General features: G+C 31.5%; 1 protein-coding gene and 14 non-coding genes across 15 annotated transcripts; all 15 read right to left on the bottom strand.

Moving 5' to 3' along the window:
* Positions 1–358: 358 nt before the first annotated feature.
* Positions 359–430, bottom strand: Trnat-agu (transfer RNA threonine (anticodon AGU)). The gene has a single exon. It is a non-coding gene; the product is annotated as a tRNA-Thr (tRNA).
* A 660-nt stretch (positions 431–1,090) lies between these two features.
* On the bottom strand, positions 1,091–1,162 carry Trnaq-uug (transfer RNA glutamine (anticodon UUG)). Its single transcript has one exon. It is a non-coding gene; the product is annotated as a tRNA-Gln (tRNA).
* A 737-nt stretch (positions 1,163–1,899) lies between these two features.
* Trnat-agu (transfer RNA threonine (anticodon AGU)) lies at positions 1,900–1,971 on the bottom strand. Its single transcript has one exon. It is a non-coding gene; the product is annotated as a tRNA-Thr (tRNA).
* Positions 1,972–2,639: 668 nt separating this feature from the next.
* Trnaq-uug (transfer RNA glutamine (anticodon UUG)) lies at positions 2,640–2,711 on the bottom strand. The gene has a single exon. It is a non-coding gene; the product is annotated as a tRNA-Gln (tRNA).
* Positions 2,712–3,448: 737 nt separating this feature from the next.
* Trnat-agu (transfer RNA threonine (anticodon AGU)) lies at positions 3,449–3,520 on the bottom strand. Its single transcript has one exon. It is a non-coding gene; the product is annotated as a tRNA-Thr (tRNA).
* A 660-nt stretch (positions 3,521–4,180) lies between these two features.
* On the bottom strand, positions 4,181–4,252 carry Trnaq-uug (transfer RNA glutamine (anticodon UUG)). Its single transcript has one exon. It is a non-coding gene; the product is annotated as a tRNA-Gln (tRNA).
* A 738-nt stretch (positions 4,253–4,990) lies between these two features.
* Trnat-agu (transfer RNA threonine (anticodon AGU)) lies at positions 4,991–5,062 on the bottom strand. The gene has a single exon. It is a non-coding gene; the product is annotated as a tRNA-Thr (tRNA).
* Positions 5,063–5,730: 668 nt separating this feature from the next.
* On the bottom strand, positions 5,731–5,802 carry Trnaq-uug (transfer RNA glutamine (anticodon UUG)). The gene has a single exon. It is a non-coding gene; the product is annotated as a tRNA-Gln (tRNA).
* A 737-nt stretch (positions 5,803–6,539) lies between these two features.
* On the bottom strand, positions 6,540–6,611 carry Trnat-agu (transfer RNA threonine (anticodon AGU)). The gene has a single exon. It is a non-coding gene; the product is annotated as a tRNA-Thr (tRNA).
* A 660-nt stretch (positions 6,612–7,271) lies between these two features.
* On the bottom strand, positions 7,272–7,343 carry Trnaq-uug (transfer RNA glutamine (anticodon UUG)). The gene has a single exon. It is a non-coding gene; the product is annotated as a tRNA-Gln (tRNA).
* Positions 7,344–8,081: 738 nt separating this feature from the next.
* Positions 8,082–8,153, bottom strand: Trnat-agu (transfer RNA threonine (anticodon AGU)). Its single transcript has one exon. It is a non-coding gene; the product is annotated as a tRNA-Thr (tRNA).
* Positions 8,154–8,821: 668 nt separating this feature from the next.
* Trnaq-uug (transfer RNA glutamine (anticodon UUG)) lies at positions 8,822–8,893 on the bottom strand. Its single transcript has one exon. It is a non-coding gene; the product is annotated as a tRNA-Gln (tRNA).
* A 737-nt stretch (positions 8,894–9,630) lies between these two features.
* Positions 9,631–9,702, bottom strand: Trnat-agu (transfer RNA threonine (anticodon AGU)). The gene has a single exon. It is a non-coding gene; the product is annotated as a tRNA-Thr (tRNA).
* A 668-nt stretch (positions 9,703–10,370) lies between these two features.
* On the bottom strand, positions 10,371–10,442 carry Trnaq-uug (transfer RNA glutamine (anticodon UUG)). Its single transcript has one exon. It is a non-coding gene; the product is annotated as a tRNA-Gln (tRNA).
* A 12,236-nt stretch (positions 10,443–22,678) lies between these two features.
* Positions 22,679–24,218, bottom strand: LOC145760084 (uncharacterized). The gene is made up of 4 exons (XM_082573950.1): positions 24,146–24,218; positions 23,606–23,797; positions 23,309–23,520; positions 22,679–22,843 (listed from the first exon to the last, which is right to left on the bottom strand). Exons 1-4 carry the CDS (start codon positions 24,200–24,202, stop codon positions 22,807–22,809), a joined length of 498 nt encoding a protein of 165 aa, XP_082430076.1. The 5' UTR covers positions 24,203–24,218; the 3' UTR covers positions 22,679–22,806.
* Between the last annotated feature and the right edge of the window lie 749 nt (positions 24,219–24,967).

Below are 24,967 nucleotides of genomic sequence, written 5' to 3'. Positions count from 1 at the left end.
CTTAACTTTACTTTTTCAGTTTAAAATTTAAAAACTTTAAATTAAATATATTGGTTTGGCAAAACCAAATTTAAAAAAACAAAAACTGAACATGTATCGTTTTGAAATTAAACATGGGAGTCCGCGTATAACAAAGAAATAATCATACAACCAAATCTAGTACAGACCAACGAGCCGTATAATAGTAAAGATCTTTTTTTAGTGAATATCGTTAGAAAGTGCCTTAATTTCGTTAACGTTGATCAGTTAAAAAAACATAATCTAACAAAAAGTGATTAATAACTGATTTCGTCAAAATATAAATAAAATAAACAAAAATACGATTATAAGAACTCTCATAGTTGTGCGGTGTTAAAATAGGCGTTACTGGGGATCGAACCCAGGATCTCCTGTTTACTAGACAGGCGCTTTACCACTAAGCCATAACGCCTTTAAAGAAAGACAATGTATTAGTTACAAGTAAATGTATTTTACAAAGTGAAATATCTTAAATTTCAATTTTTGTTAAAAATTCCCACAATAATTTAAATTTGTTATTATTTTAGGGTAATTGAGCGTCATATTCATGCAATATATTAATGCGATTTAAAAAGTTGACTTCAAAAGATTTAGAAATTTTAACATTAAAGTGAAATTAATAACTTTTAATATCTTTAACAATGACGTCCAGTGGTGTTACGGTTAGTACTATAGTTTTTGATTACATCCGTCCATGTTCAAATCTCAGCGAAACCATAAAAATTATTTTTAAGTAACTTATGTGTATTTTTAAGTGTGTTGAAGTAAATCTACGGCAGACAATACACTTTTTTGTGATAAAAACCTAACGTAGTTTAAGTGCATCTCATAGAATCAAAATATCAATAAAATATTTGTTTTAAAAAAATCGAATGCGCGACCTAAACCTAGAGTAACATCAGTTACTTCAACCCAGTCTTGTTTTGCCTTTTAGCAGTTTGGTATATTATATAGATTATAATTGCCCGATAATTATTCTGCTGAAAAAGTGCTGGCTCTGCAGGAGATTATAGCGCCAAACTTGAAAGAACAAAACAGTTATTTAAAAATTGCTTTTAAAAAATAACTTTAAAGGTCCTGCCGAGATTTGAACTCGGATCGATGGATTCAAAGTCCACAGTGCTAACCGTTACACCACAGGGCCACCTCGTTACGGCTCTTTAAAATTACTAATTTAATTTTGAGGTTAAAATTCTTACATATTTAAATGCAAATATTTAGGATGTTTTGCAAGATTTTACATTTTATTAAATACTTACTGTCTTTAGTTGTTGGTTGTTTACAAGAATATAAAACTCTGGCTAATTTCTTCCGAAAATAAACAATAAATTTAAGCTTCACAAACATAATCTGTATTTATTTTATTTATATTTTTTGTAAATTAAATTGTCAGTATGATTTGCATATTGAATTACGTACCCGAAAAAGTTTTCATTTCATCTGCCCTGTTGGGTAACATAGTATATTTTAAATTTACTTATCTTTATGGAAATCTTGGGCATAAAGTCACATTTGTTATCACTCTTAACTTTACTTTTTCAGTTTAAAATTTAAAAACTTTAAATTAAATATATTGGTTTGGCAAAGCCAAATTTAAAAAAACAAAAACTGAACATGTATCGTTTTGAAATTAAACATGGGAGTCCGCGTATAACAAAGAAATAATCATACAACCAAATCTAGTACAGACCAACGAGCCGTATAATAGTAAAGATCTTTTTTTAGTGAATATCGTTAGAAAGTGCCTTAATTTCGTTAACGTTGATCAGTTAAAAAAACATAATCTAACAAAAAGTGATTAATAACTGATTTCGTCAAAATATAAATAAAATAAACAAAAATACGATTATAAGAACTCTCATAGTTGTGCGGTGTTAAAATAGGCGTTACTGGGGATCGAACCCAGGATCTCCTGTTTACTAGACAGGCGCTTTACCACTAAGCCATAACGCCTTTAAAGAAAGACAATGTATTAGTTACAAGTAAATGTATTTTACAAAGTGAAATATCTTAAATTTCAATTTTTGTTAAAAATTCCCACAATAATTTAAATTTGTTATTATTTTAGGGTAATTGAGCGTCATATTCATGCAATATATTAATGCGATTTAAAAAGTTGACTTCAAAAGATTTAGAAATTTTAACATTAAAGTGAAATTAATAACTTTTAATATCTTTAACAATGACGTCCAGTGGTGTTACGGTTAGTACTATAGTTTTTGATTACATCCGTCCATGTTCAAATCTCAGCGAAACCATAAAAATTATTTTTAAGTAACTTATGTGTATTTTTAAGTGTGTTGAAGTAAATCTACGGCAGACAATACACTTTTTTGTGATAAAAACCTAACGTAGTTTAAGTGCATCTCATAGAATCAAAATATCAATAAAATATTTGTTTTAAAAAAATCGAATGCGCGACCTAAACCTAGAGTAACATCAGTTACTTCAACCCAGTCTTGTGTTGCCTTTTAGCAGTTTGGTATATTATATAGATTATAATTGCCCGATAATTATTCTGCTGAAAAAGTGCTGGCTCTGCAGGAGATTATAGCGCCAAACTTGAAAGAACAAAACAGTTATTTAAAAATTGCTTTTAAAAAATGAAAAAATAACTTTAGAGGTCCTGCCGAGATTTGAACTCGGATCGATGGATTCAAAGTCCACAGTGCTAACCGTTACACCACAGGGCCACATCGTTACGGCTCTTTAAAATTACTAATTTAATTTTGAGGTTAAAATTCTTACATATTTAAATGCAAATATTTAGGATGTTTTGCAAGATTTTACATTTTATTAAATACTTACTGTCTTTAGTTGTTGGTTGTTTACAAGAATATAAAACTCTGGCTAATTTCTTCCGAAAATAAACAATAAATTTAAGCTTCACAAACATAACCTGTATTTATTTTATTTATATTTTTTGTAAATTAAATTGTCAGTATGATTTGCATATTGAATTACGTACCCGAAAAAGTTTTCATTTCATCTGCCCTGTTGGGTAACATAGTATATTTTAAATTTACTTATCTTTATGGAAATCTTGGGCATAAAGTCACATTTGTTACCACTCTCAACTTTACTTTTTCAGTTTAAAATTTAAAAACTTTAAATTAAATATATTGGTTTGGCAAAACCAAATTTAAAAAAACAAAAACTGAACATGTATCGTTTTGAAATTAAACATGGGAGTCCGCGTATAACAAAGAAATAATCATACAACCAAATCTAGTACAGACCAACGAGCCGTATAATAGTAAAGATCTTTTTTTAGTGAATATCGTTAGAAAGTGCCTTAATTTCGTTAACGTTGATCAGTTAAAAAAACATAATCTAACAAAAAGTGATTAATAACTGATTTCGTCAAAATATAAATAAAATAAACAAAAATACGATTATAAGAACTCTCATAGTTGTGAGGTGTTAAAATAGGCGTTACTGGGGATCGAACCCAGGATCTCCTGTTTACTAGACAGGCGCTTTACCACTAAGCCATAACGCCTTTAAAGAAAGACAATGTATTAGTTACAAGTAAATGTATTTTACAAAGTGAAATATCTTAAATTTCAATTTTTGTTAAAAATTCCCACAATAATTTAAATTTGTTATTATTTTAGGGTAATTGAGCGTCATATTCATGCAATATATTAATGCGATTTAAAAAGTTGACTTCAAAAGATTTAGAAATTTTAACATTAAAGTGAAATTAATAACTTTTAATATCTTCAACAATGAGGTCCAGTGGTGTTACGGTTAGTACTATAGTCTTTGATTACATCCGTCCATGTTCAAATCTCAGCGAAACCATAAAAATTATTTTTAAGTAACTTATGTGTATTTTTAAGTGTGTTGAAGTAAATCTACGGCAGACAATACACTTTTTTGTGATAAAAACCTAACGTAGTTTAAGTGCATCTCATAGAATCAAAATATCAATAAAATATTTGTTTTAAAAAAATCGAATGCGCGACCTAAACCTAGAGTAACATCAGTTACTTCAACCCAGTCTTGTGTTGCCTTTTAGCAGTTTGGTATATTATATAGATTATAATTGCCCGATAATTATTCTGCTGAAAAAGTGCTGGCTCTGCAGGAGATTATAGCGCCAAACTTGAAAGAACAAAACAGTTATTTAAAAATTGCTTTTAAAAAATAACTTTAAAGGTCCTGCCGAGATTTGAACTCGGATCGATGGATTCAAAGTCCACAGTGCTAACCGTTACACCACAGGGCCACAACGTTACGGCTCTTTAAAATTACTAATTTAATTTTGAGGTTAAAATTCTTACATATTTAAATGCAAATATTTAGGATGTTTTGCAAGATTTTACATTTTATTAAATACTAACTGTCTTTAGTTGTTGGTTGTTTACAAGAATATAAAATTCTGGCTAATTTCTTCCGAAAATAAACAATAAATTTAAGCTTCACAAACATAATCTGTATTTATTTTATTTATATTTTTTGTAAATTAAATTGTCAGTATGATTTGCATATTGAATTACGTACCCGAAAAAGTTTTCATTTCATCTGCCCTGTTGGGTAACATAGTATATTTTAAATTTACTTATCTTTATGGAAATCTTGGGCATAAAGTCACATTTGTTACCACTCTTAACTTTACTTTTTCAGTTTAAAATTTAAAAAACTTTAAATTAAATATATTGGTTTGGCAAAGCCAAATTTAAAAAAACAAAAACTGAACATGTATCGTTTTGAAATTAAACATGGGAGTCCGCGTATAACAAAGAAATAATCATACAACCAAATCTAGTACAGACCAACGAGCCGTATAATAGTAAAGATCTTTTTTTAGTGAATATCGTTAGAAAGTGCCTTAATTTCGTTAACGTTGATCAGTTAAAAAAACATAATCTAACAAAAAGTGATTAATAACTGATTTCGTCAAAATATAAATAAAATAAACAAAAATACGATTATAAGAACTCTCATAGTTGTGCGGTGTTAAAATAGGCGTTACTGGGGATCGAACCCAGGATCTCCTGTTTACTAGACAGGCGCTTTACCACTAAGCCATAACGCCTTTAAAGAAAGACAATGTATTAGTTACAAGTAAATGTATTTTACAAAGTGAAATATCTTAAATTTCAATTTTTGTTAAAAATTCCCACAATAATTTAAATTTGTTATTATTTTAGGGTAATTGAGCGTCATATTCATGCAATATATTAATGCGATTTAAAAAGTTGACTTCAAAAGATTTAGAAATTTTAACATTAAAGTGAAATTAATAACTTTTAATATCTTTAACAATGAGGTCCAGTGGTGTTACGGTTAGTACTATAGTCTTTGATTACATCCGTCCATGTTCAAATCTCAGCGAAACCATAAAAATTATTTTTAAGTAACTTATGTGTATTTTTAAGTGTGTTGAAGTAAATCTACGGCAGACAATACACTTTTTTGTGATAAAAACCTAACGTAGTTTAAGTGCATCTCATAGAATCAAAATATCAATAAAATATTTGTTTTAAAAAAATCGAATGCGCGACCTAAACCTAGAGTAACATCAGTTACTTCAACCCAGTCTTGTGTTGCCTTTTAGCAGTTTGGTATATTATATAGATTATAATTGCCCGATAATTATTCTGCTGAAAAAGTGCTGGCTCTGCAGGAGATTATAGCGCCAAACTTGAAAGAACAAAACAGTTATTTAAAAATTGCTTTTAAAAAATGAAAAAATAACTTTAGAGGTCCTGCCGAGATTTGAACTCGGATCGATGGATTCAAAGTCCACAGTGCTAACCGTTACACCACAGGGCCACCTCGTTACGGCTCTTTAAAATTACTAATTTAATTTTGAGGTTAAAATTCTTACATATTTAAATGCAAATATTTAGGATGTTTTGCAAGATTTTACATTTTATTAAATACTTACTGTCTTTAGTTGTTGGTTGTTTACAAGAATATAAAACTCTGGCTAATTTCTTCCGAAAATAAACAATAAATTTAAGCTTCACAAACATAACCTGTATTTATTTTATTTATATTTTTTGTAAATTAAATTGTCAGTATGATTTGCATATTGAATTACGTACCCGAAAAAGTTTTCATTTCATCTGTCCTGTTGGGTAACATAGTATATTTTAAATTTACTTATCTTTATGGAAATCTTGGGCATAAAGTCACATTTGTTATCACTCTTAACTTTACTTTTTCAGTTTAAAATTTAAAAACTTTAAATTAAATATATTGGTTTGGCAAAACCAAATTTAAAAAAACAAAAACTGAACATGTATCGTTTTGAAATTAAACATGGGAGTCCGCGTATAACAAAGAAATAATCATACAACCAAATCTAGTACAGACCAACGAGCCGTATAATAGTAAAGATCTTTTTTTAGTGAATATCGTTAGAAAGTGCCTTAATTTCGTTAACGTTGATCAGTTAAAAAAACATAATCTAACAAAAAGTGATTAATAACTGATTTCGTCAAAATATAAATAAAATAAACAAAAATACGATTATAAGAACTCTCATAGTTGTGCGGTGTTAAAATAGGCGTTACTGGGGATCGAACCCAGGATCTCCTGTTTACTAGACAGGCGCTTTACCACTAAGCCATAACGCCTTTAAAGAAAGACAATGTATTAGTTACAAGTAAATGTATTTTACAAAGTGAAATATCTTAAATTTCAATTTTTGTTAAAAATTCCCACAATAATTTAAATTTGTTATTATTTTAGGGTAATTGAGCGTCATATTCATGCAATATATTAATGCGATTTAAAAAGTTGACTTCAAAAGATTTAGAAATTTTAACATTAAAGTGAAATTAATAACTTTTAATATCTTTAACAATGAAGTCCAGTGGTGTTACGGTTAGTACTATAGTTTTTGATTACATCCGTCCATGTTCAAATCTCAGCGAAACCATAAAAATTATTTTTAAGTAACTTATGTGTATTTTTAAGTGTGTTGAAGTAAATCTACGGCAGACAATACACTTTTTTGTGATAAAAACCTAACGTAGTTTAAGTGCATCTCATAGAATCAAAATATCAATAAAATATTTGTTTTAAAAAAATCGAATGCGCGACCTAAACCTAGAGTAACATCAGTTACTTCAACCCAGTCTTGTGTTGCCTTTTAGCAGTTTGGTATATTATATAGATTATAATTGCCCGATAATTATTCTGCTGAAATAGTGCTGGCTCTGCAGGAGATTATAGCGCCAAACTTGAAAGAACAAAACAGTTATTTAAAAATTGCTTTTAAAAAATAACTTTAAAGGTCCTGCCGAGATTTGAACTCGGATCGATGGATTCAAAGTCCACAGTGCTAACCGTTACACCACAGGGCCACATCGTTACGGCTTTTTAAAATTACTAATTTAATTTTGAGGTTAAAATTCTTACATATTTAAATGCAAATATTTAGGATGTTTTGCAAGATTTTACATTTTATTAAATACTAACTGTCTTTAGTTGTTGGTTGTTTACAAGAATATAAAATTCTGGCTAATTTCTTCCGAAAATAAACAATAAATTTAAGCTTCACAAACATAACCTGTATTTATTTTATTTATATTTTTTGTAAATTAAATTGTCAGTATGATTTGCATATTGAATTACGTACCCGAAAAAGTTTTCATTTCATCTGCCCTGTTGGGTAACATAGTATATTTTAAATTTACTTATCTTTATGGAAATCTTGGGCATAAAGTCACATTTGTTACCACTCTTAACTTTACTTTTTCAGTTTAAAATTTAAAAAACTTTAAATTAAATATATTGGTTTGGCAAAACCAAATTTAAAAAAACAAAAACTGAACATGTATCGTTTTGAAATTAAACATGGGAGTCCGCGTATAACAAAGAAATAATCATACAACCAAATCTAGTACAGACCAACGAGCCGTATAATAGTAAAGATCTTTTTTTAGTGAATATCGTTAGAAAGTGCCTTAATTTCGTTAACGTTGATCAGTTAAAAAAACATAATCTAACAAAAAGTGATTAATAACTGATTTCGTCAAAATATAAATAAAATAAACAAAAATACGATTATAAGAACTCTCATAGTTGTGCGGTGTTAAAATAGGCGTTACTGGGGATCGAACCCAGGATCTCCTGTTTACTAGACAGGCGCTTTACCACTAAGCCATAACGCCTTTAAAGAAAGACAATGTATTAGTTACAAGTAAATGTATTTTACAAAGTGAAATATCTTAAATTTCAATTTTTGTTAAAAATTCCCACAATAATTTAAATTTGTTATTATTTTAGGGTAATTGAGCGTCATATTCATGCAATATATTAATGCGATTTAAAAAGTTGACTTCAAAAGATTTAGAAATTTTAACATTAAAGTGAAATTAATAACTTTTAATATCTTTAACAATGAGGTCCAGTGGTGTTACGGTTAGTACTATAGTCTTTGATTACATCCGTCCATGTTCAAATCTCAGCGAAACCATAAAAATTATTTTTAAGTAACTTATGTGTATTTTTAAGTGTGTTGAAGTAAATCTACGGCAGACAATACACTTTTTTGTGATAAAAACCTAACGTAGTTTAAGTGCATCTCATAGAATCAAAATATCAATAAAATATTTGTTTTAAAAAAATCGAATGCGCGACCTAAACCTAGAGTAACATCAGTTACTTCAACCCAGTCTTGTGTTGCCTTTTAGCAGTTTGGTATATTATATAGATTATAATTGCCCGATAATTATTCTGCTGAAAAAGTGCTGGCTCTGCAGGAGATTATAGCGCCAAACTTGAAAGAACAAAACAGTTATTTAAAAATTGCTTTTAAAAAATGAAAAAATAACTTTAGAGGTCCTGCCGAGATTTGAACTCGGATCGATGGATTCAAAGTCCACAGTGCTAACCGTTACACCACAGGGCCACATCGTTACGGCTCTTTAAAATTACTAATTTAATTTTGAGGTTAAAATTCTTACATATTTAAATGCAAATATTTAGGATGTTTTGCAAGATTTTACATTTTATTAAATACTTACTGTCTTTAGTTGTTGGTTGTTTACAAGAATATAAAACTCTGGCTAATTTCTTCCGAAAATAAACAATAAATTTAAGCTTCACAAACATAACCTGTATTTATTTTATTTATATTTTTTGTAAATTAAATTGTCAGTATGATTTGCATATTGAATTACGTACCCGAAAAAGTTTTCATTTCATCTGCCCTGTTGGGTAACATAGTATATTTTAAATTTACTTATCTTTATGGAAATCTTGGGCATAAAGTCACATTTGTTACCACTCTCAACTTTACTTTTTCAGTTTAAAATTTAAAAACTTTAAATTAAATATATTGGTTTGGCAAAACCAAATTTAAAAAAACAAAAACTGAACATGTATCGTTTTGAAATTAAACATGGGAGTCCGCGTATAACAAAGAAATAATCATACAACCAAATCTAGTACAGACCAACGAGCCGTATAATAGTAAAGATCTTTTTTTAGTGAATATCGTTAGAAAGTGCCTTAATTTCGTTAACGTTGATCAGTTAAAAAAACATAATCTAACAAAAAGTGATTAATAACTGATTTCGTCAAAATATAAATAAAATAAACAAAAATACGATTATAAGAACTCTCATAGTTGTGAGGTGTTAAAATAGGCGTTACTGGGGATCGAACCCAGGATCTCCTGTTTACTAGACAGGCGCTTTACCACTAAGCCATAACGCCTTTAAAGAAAGACAATGTATTAGTTACAAGTAAATGTATTTTACAAAGTGAAATATCTTAAATTTCAATTTTTGTTAAAAATTCCCACAATAATTTAAATTTGTTATTATTTTAGGGTAATTGAGCGTCATATTCATGCAATATATTAATGCGATTTAAAAAGTTGACTTCAAAAGATTTAGAAATTTTAACATTAAAGTGAAATTAATAACTTTTAATATCTTTAACAATGACGTCCAGTGGTGTTACGGTTAGTACTATAGTCTTTGATTACATCCGTCCATGTTCAAATCTCAGCGAAACCATAAAAATTATTTTTAAGTAACTTATGTGTATTTTTAAGTGTGTTGAAGTAAATCTACGGCAGACAATACACTTTTTTGTGATAAAAACCTAACGTAGTTTAAGTGCATCTCATAGAATCAAAATATCAATAAAATATTTGTTTTAAAAAAATCGAATGCGCGACCTAAACCTAGAGTAACATCAGTTACTTCAACCCAGTCTGGGGTTGCCTTTTAGCAGTTTGGTATATTATATAGATTATAATTGCCCGATAATTATTCTGCTGAAAAAGTGCTGGCTCTGCAGGAGATTATAGCGCCAAACTTGAAAGAACAAAACAGTTATTTAAAAATTGCTTTTAAAAAATGAAAAAATAACTTTAAAGGTCCTGCCGAGATTTGAACTCGGATCGATGGATTCAAAGTCCACAGTGCTAACCGTTACACCACAGGGCCACATCGTTACAGCTCTTTAAAAATTCTTACATATTTGAATGCAAATATTTAGGATGTTTTGCACGATTTTACATTTTATTAAATACTAACTGTCTTTAGTTGTTGGTTGTTTACAAGAACATAAAATTCTGGCTAATTTCTTCCGAAAATAAACAATAAATTTAAGTTAAGTCATAACTGTCATTTAAATGAACATTTGCGCCATAAAAAAATCGTAAATGAATCTTTGAAAAAATGATTCAATACCAAAAAAACGACGCTCAATTTACCATGTGAAAAGAGTTGGTAAATATCAACTGCAAATTCGGTGTTAAAGTTGAAAGCGTTCGAACTCATTAAAGTAAAGAGGAAAAAAACATCAAACCGTGTCAGTAAATAAATAACAATTTCATTACAAATCAACATCGAAACTATTTGACCATAAAAATTCTAAGTTAGTTTATGCAGATTTATCAAAAATAAGCTATACAAACTACACATACTTAAAGTCTTGGGTCTATAACGGTAGTTACTCTATGTATAGAACGCGAAGTCAACGGGTTGTTACTCTATGTATAGAATGTGAAGTCAACCTTTCTACAATCAAGATAAATACATATGGAATGCTTTACGTTAAGAACATCAAATTTAGCAATTTAGTCAAATTTAATTTGGGTATAATAAAGTTACTCTACAAAATAACTTTTATAATTAAATATTATAGTTTTTTCTACATTGTTTTTAATTTTCTAAAACTAAAAATAAACTGAAATGTAAACTATACATCTTTGTTATTTAATTGAACCCAAGATTTACCGTATACTAGACAGGTGCTTTACCGCTAAGCCATAACGCCTTTTAAAAATTCAATGTATTAGGTATGTCGTTGCAAATAAATGTATTTTATAAAATATCTTAATATTTAAATTTCTGTAGAAAATTCCCAAATTAAATTAAATTTGTTATCATTTTAAGGTAATTGAACAATTGATGCATCATATTGTCAAAGCGCACAGTGTAACTAAGGTTAACTTCCTACACCGGAAGCCTTCGGTAAAGGCCAGGTATCCTAACGCCTGGACTATACTTCTTGGAGTTTCTTTTAGCGTTTATTTGAGAAAATGTTTCTATTTACGAGAACATATTACTACGAGTGGCATTGAATTATGATTTTTACTTTGGTGCGCGAGGCCCAATTTTAATTCTCGTGAATGACCAAAATTTTTAATTAATTTGCAAATTTAGTATTGGATAATAGTAATGACATTTTAGTGTCAGCAAATCAAAAACATATTTCTGGTTTTTAATGTTTAAGTCAAATAACCGAAGGCAATATAAACAAAATTTGTAATTTTAACCGAAACAAACTAAAAATTGTACTACAAAATTTAAAATATACTTAAAAACACACGTTTTTTAATTTTATTAAAAGTATTGTAAAATAAAAGTTAATTAATACAGCTGAAAACTGGGTCTGCCCTAAAGAAGACCGGAACCGCTTACATCTAAGTCGGCCAACCAAGAGCAACAATTTACTTGTAATGATTTTTATTTATTATTTTAAAACACGCGGCTTATTGCTCTAGGGGTATGATTCCCTGGATGAAAGAGGCCCCGGGTTCAGATCCTGGACAACTATTATGCTCGAATTGTCAGGCATTACTTTTGAATAAAATTCTGCATTAAATAGTGTGATCTTAGCCAAAATAGCTACCCTTTTAAATGTGTTATTGAATTTTGTAAGTCAAATTGCCAAATAAAATTTTAAATTTTAACCACAAGATAACTACGACATCCTTTTCGACAAATAGTGTAAAATATTAACAGAAATCTTGCCTTCACAGGGCATAACCTGTATTTTTTTTATTTATATTTTTTGTAAATTAAATTGTCAGTATGATTTACATATTGAAATTAAAAAAAGTACTGAAGTGGAAAATTATTATATTTTTCACAATATAACGAAAGTGAATTGATTTAATAAAAAGAAAAAACAAATACTTTGCGAAAAACTTCTAATGTCAACATTATAACATAAACAAAAACAAGCGGGAAAATGAGTAACGATAGTAACAGAAAAATGACATATATAAAGGTGGCTCTTCCGGTCTGCGACGCCACACTACCCCCCCAGACTAGGAAGAGCGAAGAGGCTAAAGGAAACGTGAGGGTATTCGAATTCGCCCTCCTGAACGTGACTGGCAGCTTGTTTCGGTTGTAGGGCAATCTACATTGTAGCCTGACTTAACACCTGGGCATGTTTTGACTGTTGGTCGGTTTGTCGCTGGTCGACCGCGGGGACGGGGTTGCGCCAACATAACAGGTTGGTCAATATCCAAGTGGACGGGTTTAAGACGGTCAACGGAGATGACTTGACTATGATTGCCCATTTGTATTTTAAATGTTTTATCCCCTGGCTCTAAAACTTCGTAGGGTCCTTCGTAAGGTCGTTGAAGTGGATGTCGACGGGCGTCCCGGCGAATAAAAACATATCTTGCCTGGTTAAGCGACCTAGGCAAAAACGACTTGGTTAAGCCGTGATGAGATGTGGGAACAGGTGCCAAAGATCCTACCTTTTCTCGCAATTGCTGAAGATGTGCTGGCGTTGAAAAATGCTTCTCACAATCAGGTACAAAATCACCGGGGACAGTTAATGGTGTTCCATACACTAGCTCAGCTGAGGAGGTTTTAAGGTCTTCCTTTGGAGCTGTGCGAATCCCGAGCATGACCCAAGGTAACTCGTCGATCCAATTAGGTCCTTGAAGGCGGGACTTAAGAGCTGCTTTCAAAGTCCGGTGAAAACGTTCAACAATGCCGTTGGCTTGGGGGTGATAAGCTGTCGTGTGATGTAGCTTGGTTCCAAGTAGTTCAGCAATTGCTGACCACAAAGATGAAATAAACTGAGAGCCGCGGTCGGAAGATATGTCAAGGGGAACGCCAAAACGGGAAATCCAATTAGTTACCAGTGCTCGTGCACAAGATGTAGCAGACATGTCGGCAAGTGGGATTGCTTCTGGCCACCTTGTATATCGGTCCACTATCGTGAAAAGGTATGTGTTGCCCTGAGATGGTGGAAGTGGGCCAACCAGATCAACGTTGATATGGTCAAAACGTTTGTCTGGTATATCAAATTTGGCAAGAGGTGCGCGGACATGATGGTGAATTTTAGATTGTTGACAGGCAACACAACTCTATGCCCATTCACCAACTTGTTTTGATAATCCATGCCAGACAAATTTCTGAGAGATTATTTTTCGTGTTGTACGGATACTTGGGTGGGAGAGCGAGTGTGCTGCATCGAAAATTCGTCGGCGCCATTTCGCAGGAACAACGGGTCTTGGTTTACCAGTGGAGACATCACAGAGTAGTGTAAAAGAACCATTGCCGAAAGAAACATCTTCAAAACGTAGGTTAGTTATGGCAGTGCGGTAGGCCTGGGTTTCTTTGTCGTCAGCTTGGTCAACAGCCATTTCTTGAAAATTTATGCCGTCGTTGATCGAATTAATTACAGCACGGGAAAGAGCATCGGCGACTGTATTATTTTTGCCCGAGATATGTCGTATGTCTGTAGTATACTCGGATATGGCATTAAAATGACGCTGCTGCCTTGCGGAACATGGTTCAGAGACTTTTGCCATTGCAAACGTGAGAGGTTTGTGGTCGGTAAAAACAGTAAACGGCCGTGCTTCTAAGAAATAGCGAAAATGCCTAATTCCCAAGTAAACGGCTAAAAGTTCTCGGTCGAATGCGCTATATTTTTGTTCTGGCTTGCGCAGCTTACGACTGTAAAAAGCAATCGGTTTCCAGACACCATTTAATTTCTGTTCAAGGACGCCGCCTAATGCCAAATCGGAAGCATCCACTGTAAGGGCAGTTGGCGCGTCAGGATGCGGGTGAATAAGCATCACGGCCCTAGCGAGGGCTTGTTTCGTTTCACTGAAAGCCTTGTTCATTTGATCTGTCCACTCTGTCAATGCTTTTGGCCTTGGTTTTTTTGAGAGACCTGAAAGTGCTGCAAAAAGAGGTTGCATTATTTTTGCAGCATTGGGCAAAAATCGATGGTAAAAATTTACCATTCCGATGAATTCTTGCAGGCCTTTGACTGTTGCTGGCTGTGGAAAGTTCGCAATCGCCTTCACTTTCTTAGGGAGCGGTAATGCACCATTTGAGGTGACTTCATGTCCAAGAAACTCAATTTGTGAGACACCAAATTCGCATTTAGATGGATTGATTACAAGGCCGTACTCCTTTAGACGTTGGAAAAGTTCTCGAAGATCCCGTTTGTGTTGCTTTTTATGGGTACTAGCTATCAAAATATCGTCCAGATAAACAAATACAAAAGGAAAATCACGGCAAACAGTGTCCATCAAGCGCTGAAAGGCCTGGGCAGCATTCTTTAAACCAAAAGGCATCCTGAGAAATTCAAATAAACCAAAAGGTGTGATAATAGCGGTTTTGGGGATGTCTTTATCACATATAGCAATTTGATGATAACCGCGAACAAGATCTACTTTAGAAAAAATTGTCTTGCCTGCTAAATGGGCAGAGAAATCCTGTATGTTGGGTACAGGGTAGCGGTCGGGCACTGTTAAATCATTAAGTCGCCTGTAGTCTCCGCATGGGCGCCAGCCACCCCCTGGTTTGGGTACAACGTGAAGTGCTGAAGACCATGGACTTTTTGAGGGACGTATTATGCCAAGTTTAATCATATTATTAAACTCTGCTTTGGCGGTTGCCAATTTGTCTGGGGGCAAGCGGCGGGCCCGAGCGTGAATGGGAGCTCCTTCAGTGAGGATGTGATGCTCTACTCCGTGCGTTGTTTTAGGGCTATCAAAAGTTGGAGTAATTAACTCAGGAAATTCGTCTAGAATTTTTGCGAACTCATTTTCAGCAATGAAATGAAGACCAAGAGGCGTTCCACCATGTCTGTGAGTTGGAAACGATTTGTATGTATCAGTTTCTATAAGCCTTTGTCCTTTCACGTCGACGAGCAATCTGTTTGCACGTAGGAAATCGCCGCCAATGATTGCCCTATTAACATTGGCAAGAGTAAATTTCCAGGTGTATTGCCGGTCTTTAATATTGAGAAGAACATTCCGAGTGCCAAAAGTTGGAATAGCGCTACCATTAGCAGCAGTAAGTGACTGCCCTTGTTTACGATGGCGACGTTCTTTGGCGGTAGCCGGCAAAACGCTAACCTGTGCCCCGGTGTCGACGAGAAACCTGTGGCCGGCGGTGCGGTCTGTAAAGTAAAAAAGATTGCCAGTCGCCAATGAAGTTAATGACAACCGGCTTGGGAGTTTTCCGAATTTGAAAACGAGCATGGACTACGGCACTTTTTGGCGTTTTTTCCGAATTTAGCGTGGTAAAAACAGACGCCATATTTAAAAGCCAATTGTTTTTCTGGTTGTTTATGAACGGCATTGGTAATTGCAAAATCTCTGGCGGTAAGAATTTCGTCTGATTTTTTGGCTAACGCTCGAAAATCTCCAGCAGTTGAAGTTACATCTTGTGTCAGCTGTGCACGGACTTCCGATGGCAGGTGAGATACGAAAAGGTGTCAAAAAATAAAATCAGGATTCTTACCGGATTTTATCCATGAGCTGCACAGCTGTGCCGTCACCTAAACCAGGCATCGAACACAGTCGAGCTGCGCGCTCTGCCTCTGAAAGCGAACACTTGTTGATAAGTTGTTCTTTTAAATATTCGTATTTGTTTGATGCCGGCGGATTGTTAAGAATGTTTAGTATACTTGTTGCCGTATCTTCGTCCAGAGCCGAAACGATGTAATAATATTTGGTGTTGTCGTCGGTGATTTTACGTACACCAAACTGGGCTTCAGCTTGGTGAAACCAAACAGCGGGATTTCTTGTCCAGAACGGTGGCAACTTCAGTGCGACCGCTGCAATTTTACTTTCAGCCATTATTCCGTAACAAACTCAACTTGAATCTACGTCTGTACGTGAAGAATTAACTCAAAATGACGATTTTGAGGTCGGGGTCACCAATGAAGTGGAAAATTATTATATTTTTCACAATATAACGAAAGTGAATTGATTTAATAAAAAGAAAAAACAAATACTTTGCGAAAAACTTTTAATGTCAACATTATAACATAAACAAAAACAAGCGGGAAAATGAGTAACGATAGTAACAGAAAAATGACATATATAAAGGTGGCTCTTCCGGTCTGCGACGCCACAGTACGTACCCGAAAAAGTTTTCATTTCATCTGCCCTGTTGGGTAACATAGTATATTTTAAATTTACTTATCTTTATGTAAATCTTAGGCATAAAGTCACATTTGTTACCACTCTCAACTTTACTTTTTCAGTTTAAAATTTAAAAAAACTTCAGTATGATTGTTAGTAATAACAACAGTTAGATTTATAATGTAGCTACTAGGTCCACAAAATGATTTAAAACAACTTTAAATTAAATAAATTGATTTGGCAAAACTAATTTAAAAAAAAAAAACTTTAAATATGGGAGTATGAAATTAAACATGGGAGTCCGCGTATAACAAAGAAATAATCATACAACCAAATCTAGTACAGACCAACGAGCCGTATAATAGTAAAGAACTTTGTTTAGTGAATATCGTTTTGCTTTAATTTCGTTAACGTTGATCAGTTAAAAAAACATAATCTAACAAAAAGTGATTAATAATTGGTTTGTCAAAATTTAACTAAAATAAACAAAAATACGATTATAAGGGGTAACACTAAAAGAAGGAATGAGGAAATCGAGGAATTGACACTAAAACAAGGAAAACGAGGAAAATGAGGAATCGAGGAATTATTGCAATACTAAAAGAAGGAATGGGGAAAGTGAGGAAAAGGAGGAAATTAAAGTTGCGGAAAACGCGGAAATTTTTTTTTTGTATTTGAAAAATTAAATATAAGATAAAAAAACAGGAGAAAAACAGAAAAAAACGAGAAATAACGAAAACAAGTTAAGGAATAAGGAAATCGAAAAATAGGGAAACTAAAGAAACCAAGGAATAAAAAATAGAGAAATCGAAGTATAAGGAAAATAGAGAAACCGAGGAATAAGGAAAATAGGGAAACCGAGGAATAAGGTAATGGGAAACCGAGGAATAGGGTAATGGGAAACCGAGGAATAGGGAAATGGGTAAACCGAGGAATAGGGTAATGGGGAAACCGAGGAATAAGGAAAATAGGGAAACCGAGGAATAAGGTAATGAGGAAATCGAGGAATAGGGTAATGGGGAAATTGAAGAATAATGAAAATAGGGAAACCGAGGAATAATAAAAATAGAGAAACCGAGGAATAAGGTAATAGGGAAACCGAGGAATAAGGAAAATAGAGAAACCGAGGAATAAGAAAAATAGAAAAACCGAGGAATAAGATAATGGGGAAACCGAGGAATAGGGTAATGGGAAACCGAGAAAAATCGAACTTTAGGTAAATATTTTTCTTTCATATTGTTGAACATATATACATGTATATATTGTTGAAATAATATATGCTTAAGGTTTAAAGGCTTTAAAATGTTTTATTTGTTTCGTTTTAGCATTAATAAAATTTTCCACAAAATATTTAGGTATAAAATACAAAACATTTAGGTATAAAATCTGTCAATAAAAAAGTAACATTTTATCTATAAATTATTTAAAAATACTAAATCCGTTAAGTTATTACAAATTCCATAAGTAATGAAAAGAACAGAAAGAAAGTGAAAAATCTAACTACAACTAATAATTAAAAATGGCAAAAAGTATAAAATAGATTGTTTTAAAAATATGTACATAATATGGTTTGGAATAAATTCTATTTATTAGTTTATTTAAGGGAGCAATTAAAATATGTTCCATTAAAATACACCTTTCCAGGAAGGCATGACTTGTGAAACCATCTTCTGCATGATATACAAAATACCTGTGCGTGATTTACCTTGTTCCCTTGGCAGTTAATAGCTTCACATTTATCCCATAAATCAGGGGCCTCTTTGCCTGTCGATTGAAAACAGTCTTCGAATGAGCATTTCTGAATATTTACTGTAAGCGGTTTGCTATTCCATGTTTTTTTGACTATTTGTTTTGAAGACGATAGTTTGGCTTTTGGTTTGTTGTAGATCTTTTTTAGATTTTGATTTATTATCACTTTTTTTATCCATTGACGGGCTGATGAAGATTGCACTTTGTTAGGTAAACGTATGTTGTTAAGGATACAATAAACGTTCAAGACTGCCAAAACACCACAATCGTATGAATTTTGCTGTTGAGGAACATCACACTGAAAGAATTTCCATTCATCCATTTTAATGTTCAAATCCGAAACTGCGTAACACGCAACTACTATTTGAAATGCCTTTTTGCCAAAATATGAAAACATAACCCTGAACTAAAGCACGAGCATCGCGATGGTTTAGGATTTAAAATCACGCTGTTAACATTTCCTTCGAAGGGGTTCATTACTGAGAACGAGGCAGTCATAGAAGAAAATCCAATTAAACCCCTTTTAACGCATAAACGCGCCATTGCCTTTTGCGTTAATCGGTAGTTTTCGTTTTTTTCAACTTGACCTACATGCCTATTTTTTTCACTCATAACTTCCTTAACAAGATTTTCCATTGTGGATATTGCAGGTAACTGAATATCAGTGCAAACTTGACGCAAAAACAAAAAATCTTTTTTAAGTTGGTATCTACCAAAGCCAGTAAGGGCACGCATAAAATCATAATGGTATATGTCTTGGACTTGTTTAAGGATCATAACCATTAAATCTACAGAAAATTCTTTATACTCCGTGAGGGACTTGATAACATGATTCATGCTCTCGGAAATATTATTAGTTACTGCACCTTCCTCAAATGCGGAAAAATTTTCCGTTATAAATTTACAGGATGGTTCAACAAGGTCAGATTTAATATTTTTGTCAAAATATTGCTTAAAAGTTTGAGACCAACTGCTCGATAAAATCCCGTACACACTAGAAAAGTCTTCCAAACACAAACAATCAATTAAACGTGAAATATCGTCTTTAAGCACTTTTAAATCGTCCTTATCGCCACCATGTTTTTTTATCCAAAACTCCACGTCTTTTAGAATGTGATTTGTACAAAAAATATTTGTCAGACGAGGGAAATGTATTTTTAAGCATTTTGTCATACCCTTTTCTCTGTCTGTCACGATTGGAATGTTTTTTGATTTGGTAAGACCTACCGTTGGAAATATGTCTCGCAAAAATTCTCTATGATATTTGAAAAACTTCCTCTCATGGATCATAAATGCAAAGGGAAAAATCGGGTCCCCCAACATTTTGGTATTGCGCGCAACTAGCACAGAAAGGTAAAAGTTTCCCAAACAAAATGTAGTATCGTAAGATATAACTTGCTTTAATGCTCTGTTTGAATTGGAATTGTTAACTAGTTGTTTAACTTCTTCAATAGAAGCTTCACTAGCCAAATGAATTACCAGGTCAGGATAAATAATGATTTGGCGCACAAACGACTTTAATTGCTGTGCGATTTCAACTAAACTAAAATACTCATCGTTTGAAATTTTTTTCTTTTCTTTAACGTTGTACCGCATATTTTCACATTGTTTAATATCACGTGGACGGTCTACTGGCATTCGATCTTGATTTACTTCATTGCTTTTTTCTGTTTGCAATTTATTATAAACTTTTTTAGGTTTTTAAAAGTCAGATTGAGTTTCTATATCTTGAAGTACAGTTTTAAGAGTTGGTAAATAAAAGCCAGTTTTTTTTTGGAATTTCTATGTGGACTATCTTTATATTCCGATTCGTCACCAAAATAATGTATTAAACATAACGGAGCCTCTTTAGGTTTTTCTGGCAATAATCTGAAAACATGTCTTTGAAATCCAGAAGATACTTACCAGAAATTCTAATCTTGTAGTACCTTCGTTTTATTCCCATTTTACAATTTTTTCCTTGTCCATCGCGCTTAAATCTGTATTGATCACAACTAAAGTCATCTTTGCTCTTCCATGACAATCCTTTGAAAAAATATGCACTTCCTGCAGGTGGTTTGACTGCCGGAATATTTGATATGTTTGATGGGTTTTGTAAAAGTTTTTTAGCATCCAAATAATCCAAAGATCTATTTTCTAATTTTACCAATTTTACATCACTCATTGTCGTTGCCTTATTTTGTATTTACGGACTGATTTAAAAAAATATTTTTGAAGATCTAAAACTAATTAAAAGCATCTTGAATAATTTAAACTAATTGTTTTTATTAAATGCCCTCAACAAAGCATAATGTAATGTTTTAGCGTTTAAACCGAAAAAAATTATTAGAAAATAAATTAATCAACTATTTTTTACTAAAGCGAATCGTGATGGTTCGCTTGAACATCAGTTTATATTTTTAAATTGTTTATGAAGAGTTATTGCGTTCTTTAAGTAACTTGCCGCGTATAATCAAGTTTAAATGTGTTTTCCTAATCCTGCCTAATGTAAAATATACTACTTGGCATTGGATAATAATTACTTTTTGACCTCACAATGCCTAGCTTTCACACCCTTGTTTGTTGTTTTGCAATAAAGTTAAGTTTGGGGTATAGTTGTATAGTAAGTATAATAACATACTATTTAAGTCATTTAGTCGGTTAGATGTTTTTAATAATATATCCGCGTTAAGTCATAAAGTCGGTTAGATGTTTTTTAATACAATAATACCTGTATTGGCTTTTTATAAATTTATTCTTTTTAGTAAAACAATAAATAAGATTGTAAACCCGTTTAAAACCGCTTGTTTTGTGCTTCGCATTTCCATCAATTTTAGAACGATAAGAAAACCCGTTGACTTGTCGGCCTTGGACAATAAAATAAAGCGTTGGCTAGTGGAGTACTAATAACAGAACATTATCAACCATAATTACCTGATAATAAACAAAAGATAAGCGTAAGAAACCCCTTTTCACAGGCGCTATAATAACTTGCGTTCGACGAACTGAAAGAGTACAAACTCGCCGTACAAAAGACTAATTAATAAAAAAATACCTTATTTAAATATATATACGTATATACAAGTTATAAAGGGTACATAAAAATTACCAGTCTAAATAAAGCAGTTGGACACTCTAAATTTATTCATTTTTATATCGAACATAGATCAATTATGTATTTTCGTTTGCCCTTGTAAATTTGTCGCTATTTCTTATGTAAAGCCAGTGTAAACTGCGTTTAACTTCCTGTTTAGTTGGACCATATTATTTTATAAAATTAAAAGGATATAGGTTAATAGTGTAAAACCCTTTTTAAAACAAAACTGTGAACTGACAGTTATTCGTTTTCCGTGATTTTTTCCCGCTTAATATTATTTTCTACAGTTAGCACGTTTAAGTTTTTCTGTAAATTTAGTTAGCAGTCAAATATAATAATAATAAGAATGTAATAGATATTTAAAAAAAAATTGTGTGTAGTCGTAATAATGTTGATTTTTATGTATGTAACGTAGACGTTCTTGTATTTTATGTGAACTAACCCTTTTTTTCGTATGTGCAATATAGCTTATCGTACGATTATTTCATGAACGTGTTTGACTAATAAATAGAAGTTGATTCTACTTGATATTTTTGATTATATCTGACAGGTCTTAAACCCTAGGAGTAATATACAGAGACTTAAGACATAAAATATATTTATAATTTTATTTTTTTGACGTTATTTTCTACAGTTTTAAATAATGTAAAAGCCGTAATATACATTTTTAAGCTGATACAGACTTTAATTATGTTGTTATTTATGAATTTATTTAACGTTGATGTTTAAAAATTAATAATAGAGCCTAAAATAAAGTAGCATCAGTTGCCTCGACCCAAAAAGTTGATTTTGACTTTTTAAGGAGTTATTGAATATAATTGACCAATAAATAATCTGTCGTCAGTAACATTTTCTACTAAAAATCGTGATCGATCAATGTAGTAAAGTCAAGTGTTTGACTCATATAATTAGTTGTAAATATTTTATTACTTTAAGGGTACAAAAAACAAATAAGATATTCTTCTTTTAGGATATTTTTAATAATACAATACACTAGTTTAAAAATAGTCATTTTCAAAAAAAAACGTATTATTTATTTCGTCAAATATTTTTTTAATATTTTTAAAGATATTTTTTAAAATACAATTTTAAATACAAAAAATTAGTTAAAAATATTGAATATAAATTAATAAAAAATTATACTGTTGGTTAAAACTTTTTTTAAAATCTTGTTAAATGTTGCTCTTTTTATTATAACAAATTGATATGATAGTGCGATATGTAACATATTTGGTAAAAAGCACTTTGGTATAGATTGTTGTTGTATTGTTTGTATTTGTCCGAAAATTTGATTTGGTAAAGGCTTCCAGCATAGAGAACAAATACAAAAAACACAATTGCATGGTTTTTAGAAAAACGGAAATCCAAATGGTCCTTTGAAACATCTAAAAAATTATTCGTATTTTATTTTTATTAATGTAATAACAAAAAAATGTCAATACATAAATGGCTTATCCGGTAAAAACTAGTAGGTCGCACATGTGTATCTTTTGTTTTTACTTACTAGCAAAAAATGTTTAGCGTCAAAGAACTATAATGCCTATAGACAAAAATTTGATTTTAAACTTTATAGCATAAACATCGAGTAAACATGACTAGTTTCGCTAATTTGTAATTATAGTGGCCATTTTGAGATAAGTTTTTGAATTAGCTAAAATTTATATTGTTTTAGCACTTTTCTTACGTGACCAACAGCATAAAAGTAAAAAAGCCTAAAAAGTTATATAGTAAGTCTAACTGTAAAACTACTACATTGTGCCAACGTTGTGTTTAAGTATATGTATAATTTAAAACCGATACGTTAAAAATATTTTTATAGTCAAAACAACTAAAAAATGAATTAAACTCACCTTGAGCTGTTTATTATTTTACAAATTCCCTTGCAACTGTTTTTTGAGCACGTCGGAAAAATAAAAGGTGGAATAAAAGGTTTTTTGGTTGTCGTTGTGGGAGTAGTGGTAGTCGTAGTTGTTGTTGTCGTAGTTGTTGTGGTTGTTGTTGTCGTGTCTTTAAGAATATTCTTTCCCAATTCACTATTAAGTATATCGGATCCTAGGCATTCCTAAATAAAAAATTACCATTTATTGTTTTAGATATTTACCTAATCATACCTTTATTTTTTTAACGAAAACGAAAAAAGACTTTACTTTTACAGCCTCACATAGCTGCATAAAAGTGTTACATTCTGATAAAAGATCATCTAATTTAGTCCCATTGGTTTGGGAAATTATTTCATCAGAAACACCACTTCTTAAATCGGCACTGGGATCAGGTCTAAGTATATTATTAAATATGCCTCCACCGGGAAAATTGAGCGTTGGCTCAACGAACAAACCAATCTGTAATAACAAAATATATTTAAATAAAAATTTTTGTGTAAGTCGAAATTACTTGCTTCTTTAAACATAAATGTATATTTTTTAATAACACTAAGGTCATAAGTTTTGCATTTTTATTTAATTTTGTGTATTGTTGCAAAGTGTTTAAAATCTCTGTAAACGACGGCTTTAAACTCTAATAGTTTAAACTGTTTAAAGCGTATTACTTTAAGGCACCGCCACAATTAGTCAGTTAAGGTATTATGTGGTTAAGTCATCACTATTACCACTTTATCATAACGCTGGGAAAAAACTTGCGTGGTTAAAGAATGATAATAAACTGGAAAATAAATAATATAATTGTATAACCTTTGACGTTACGCAACTTGTCACAGTTTGATTAACCCCATGACCTTGTAAAATCATAGATATCGAAAATGCTGTTTCCCCACCTCCAAATCCTCCTTGGCCTCCTCCTAAACCTCCTATACCTTGGCCAGTAATTCCAACTACGGTAAAACCGCCAGTATGAACCCCGTTATGACATGCTAAAAAAATTATTTTGTTGTGTTTTTGTGCAATAAAATTTTATATATAATTTACGCCGTTAAATCCACCGTTTTACATTTAGAATAAACAAAAATTATATTACAAACGAGAAAATTCGAGGAAACAAAATTTATTTTATGTTTATACAACTAAGTCATTTGTTCCATTTTAAGAAAAAAAAACACTAAAAATGCAAATAAATATTTTATTAAAAAAATTTATATATAATACATTGTTTTAAATAGTTTCTTAACATAATGAAAAATATAAAACTTACCTTTTGTTAAATTTAATATTAAGGCACAAAAAATAATATTAAATTTATTCATTCCGGACGCTGTTCTGTCTGCTATAATAATTTTTTTAACGTTTCGGCTTCTGATAAAAAGTATTAAATGGTTGAAAAGTATAACTGTAGTTTTAAAAACAAAAAAATTACCATTAGCATTTACGCAACGGCATAAATTTTAACAGGCTAAAAATATTGTTTACCAAAAAAATAGCCACAGGGCACTTTAATTAATTATAATTTGGTGATTTATGCGCAAGCTTGACATTTCTTTTTTCAACTACACCACTTAGATTTTAAATAATTTAACGAAAACAATATGACGCATTTAAAATTTTACATTTATATTAAAA

The sequence above is a fragment of the Corella eumyota genome, chromosome 7 (assembly GCF_963082875.1).
Source record: "Corella eumyota chromosome 7, kaCorEumy4.1, whole genome shotgun sequence".
NCBI classification, from domain to species: Eukaryota; Metazoa; Chordata; class Ascidiacea; order Phlebobranchia; family Corellidae; genus Corella; species Corella eumyota.
This window is presented reverse-complemented; position numbering and strand designations above follow the sequence as displayed.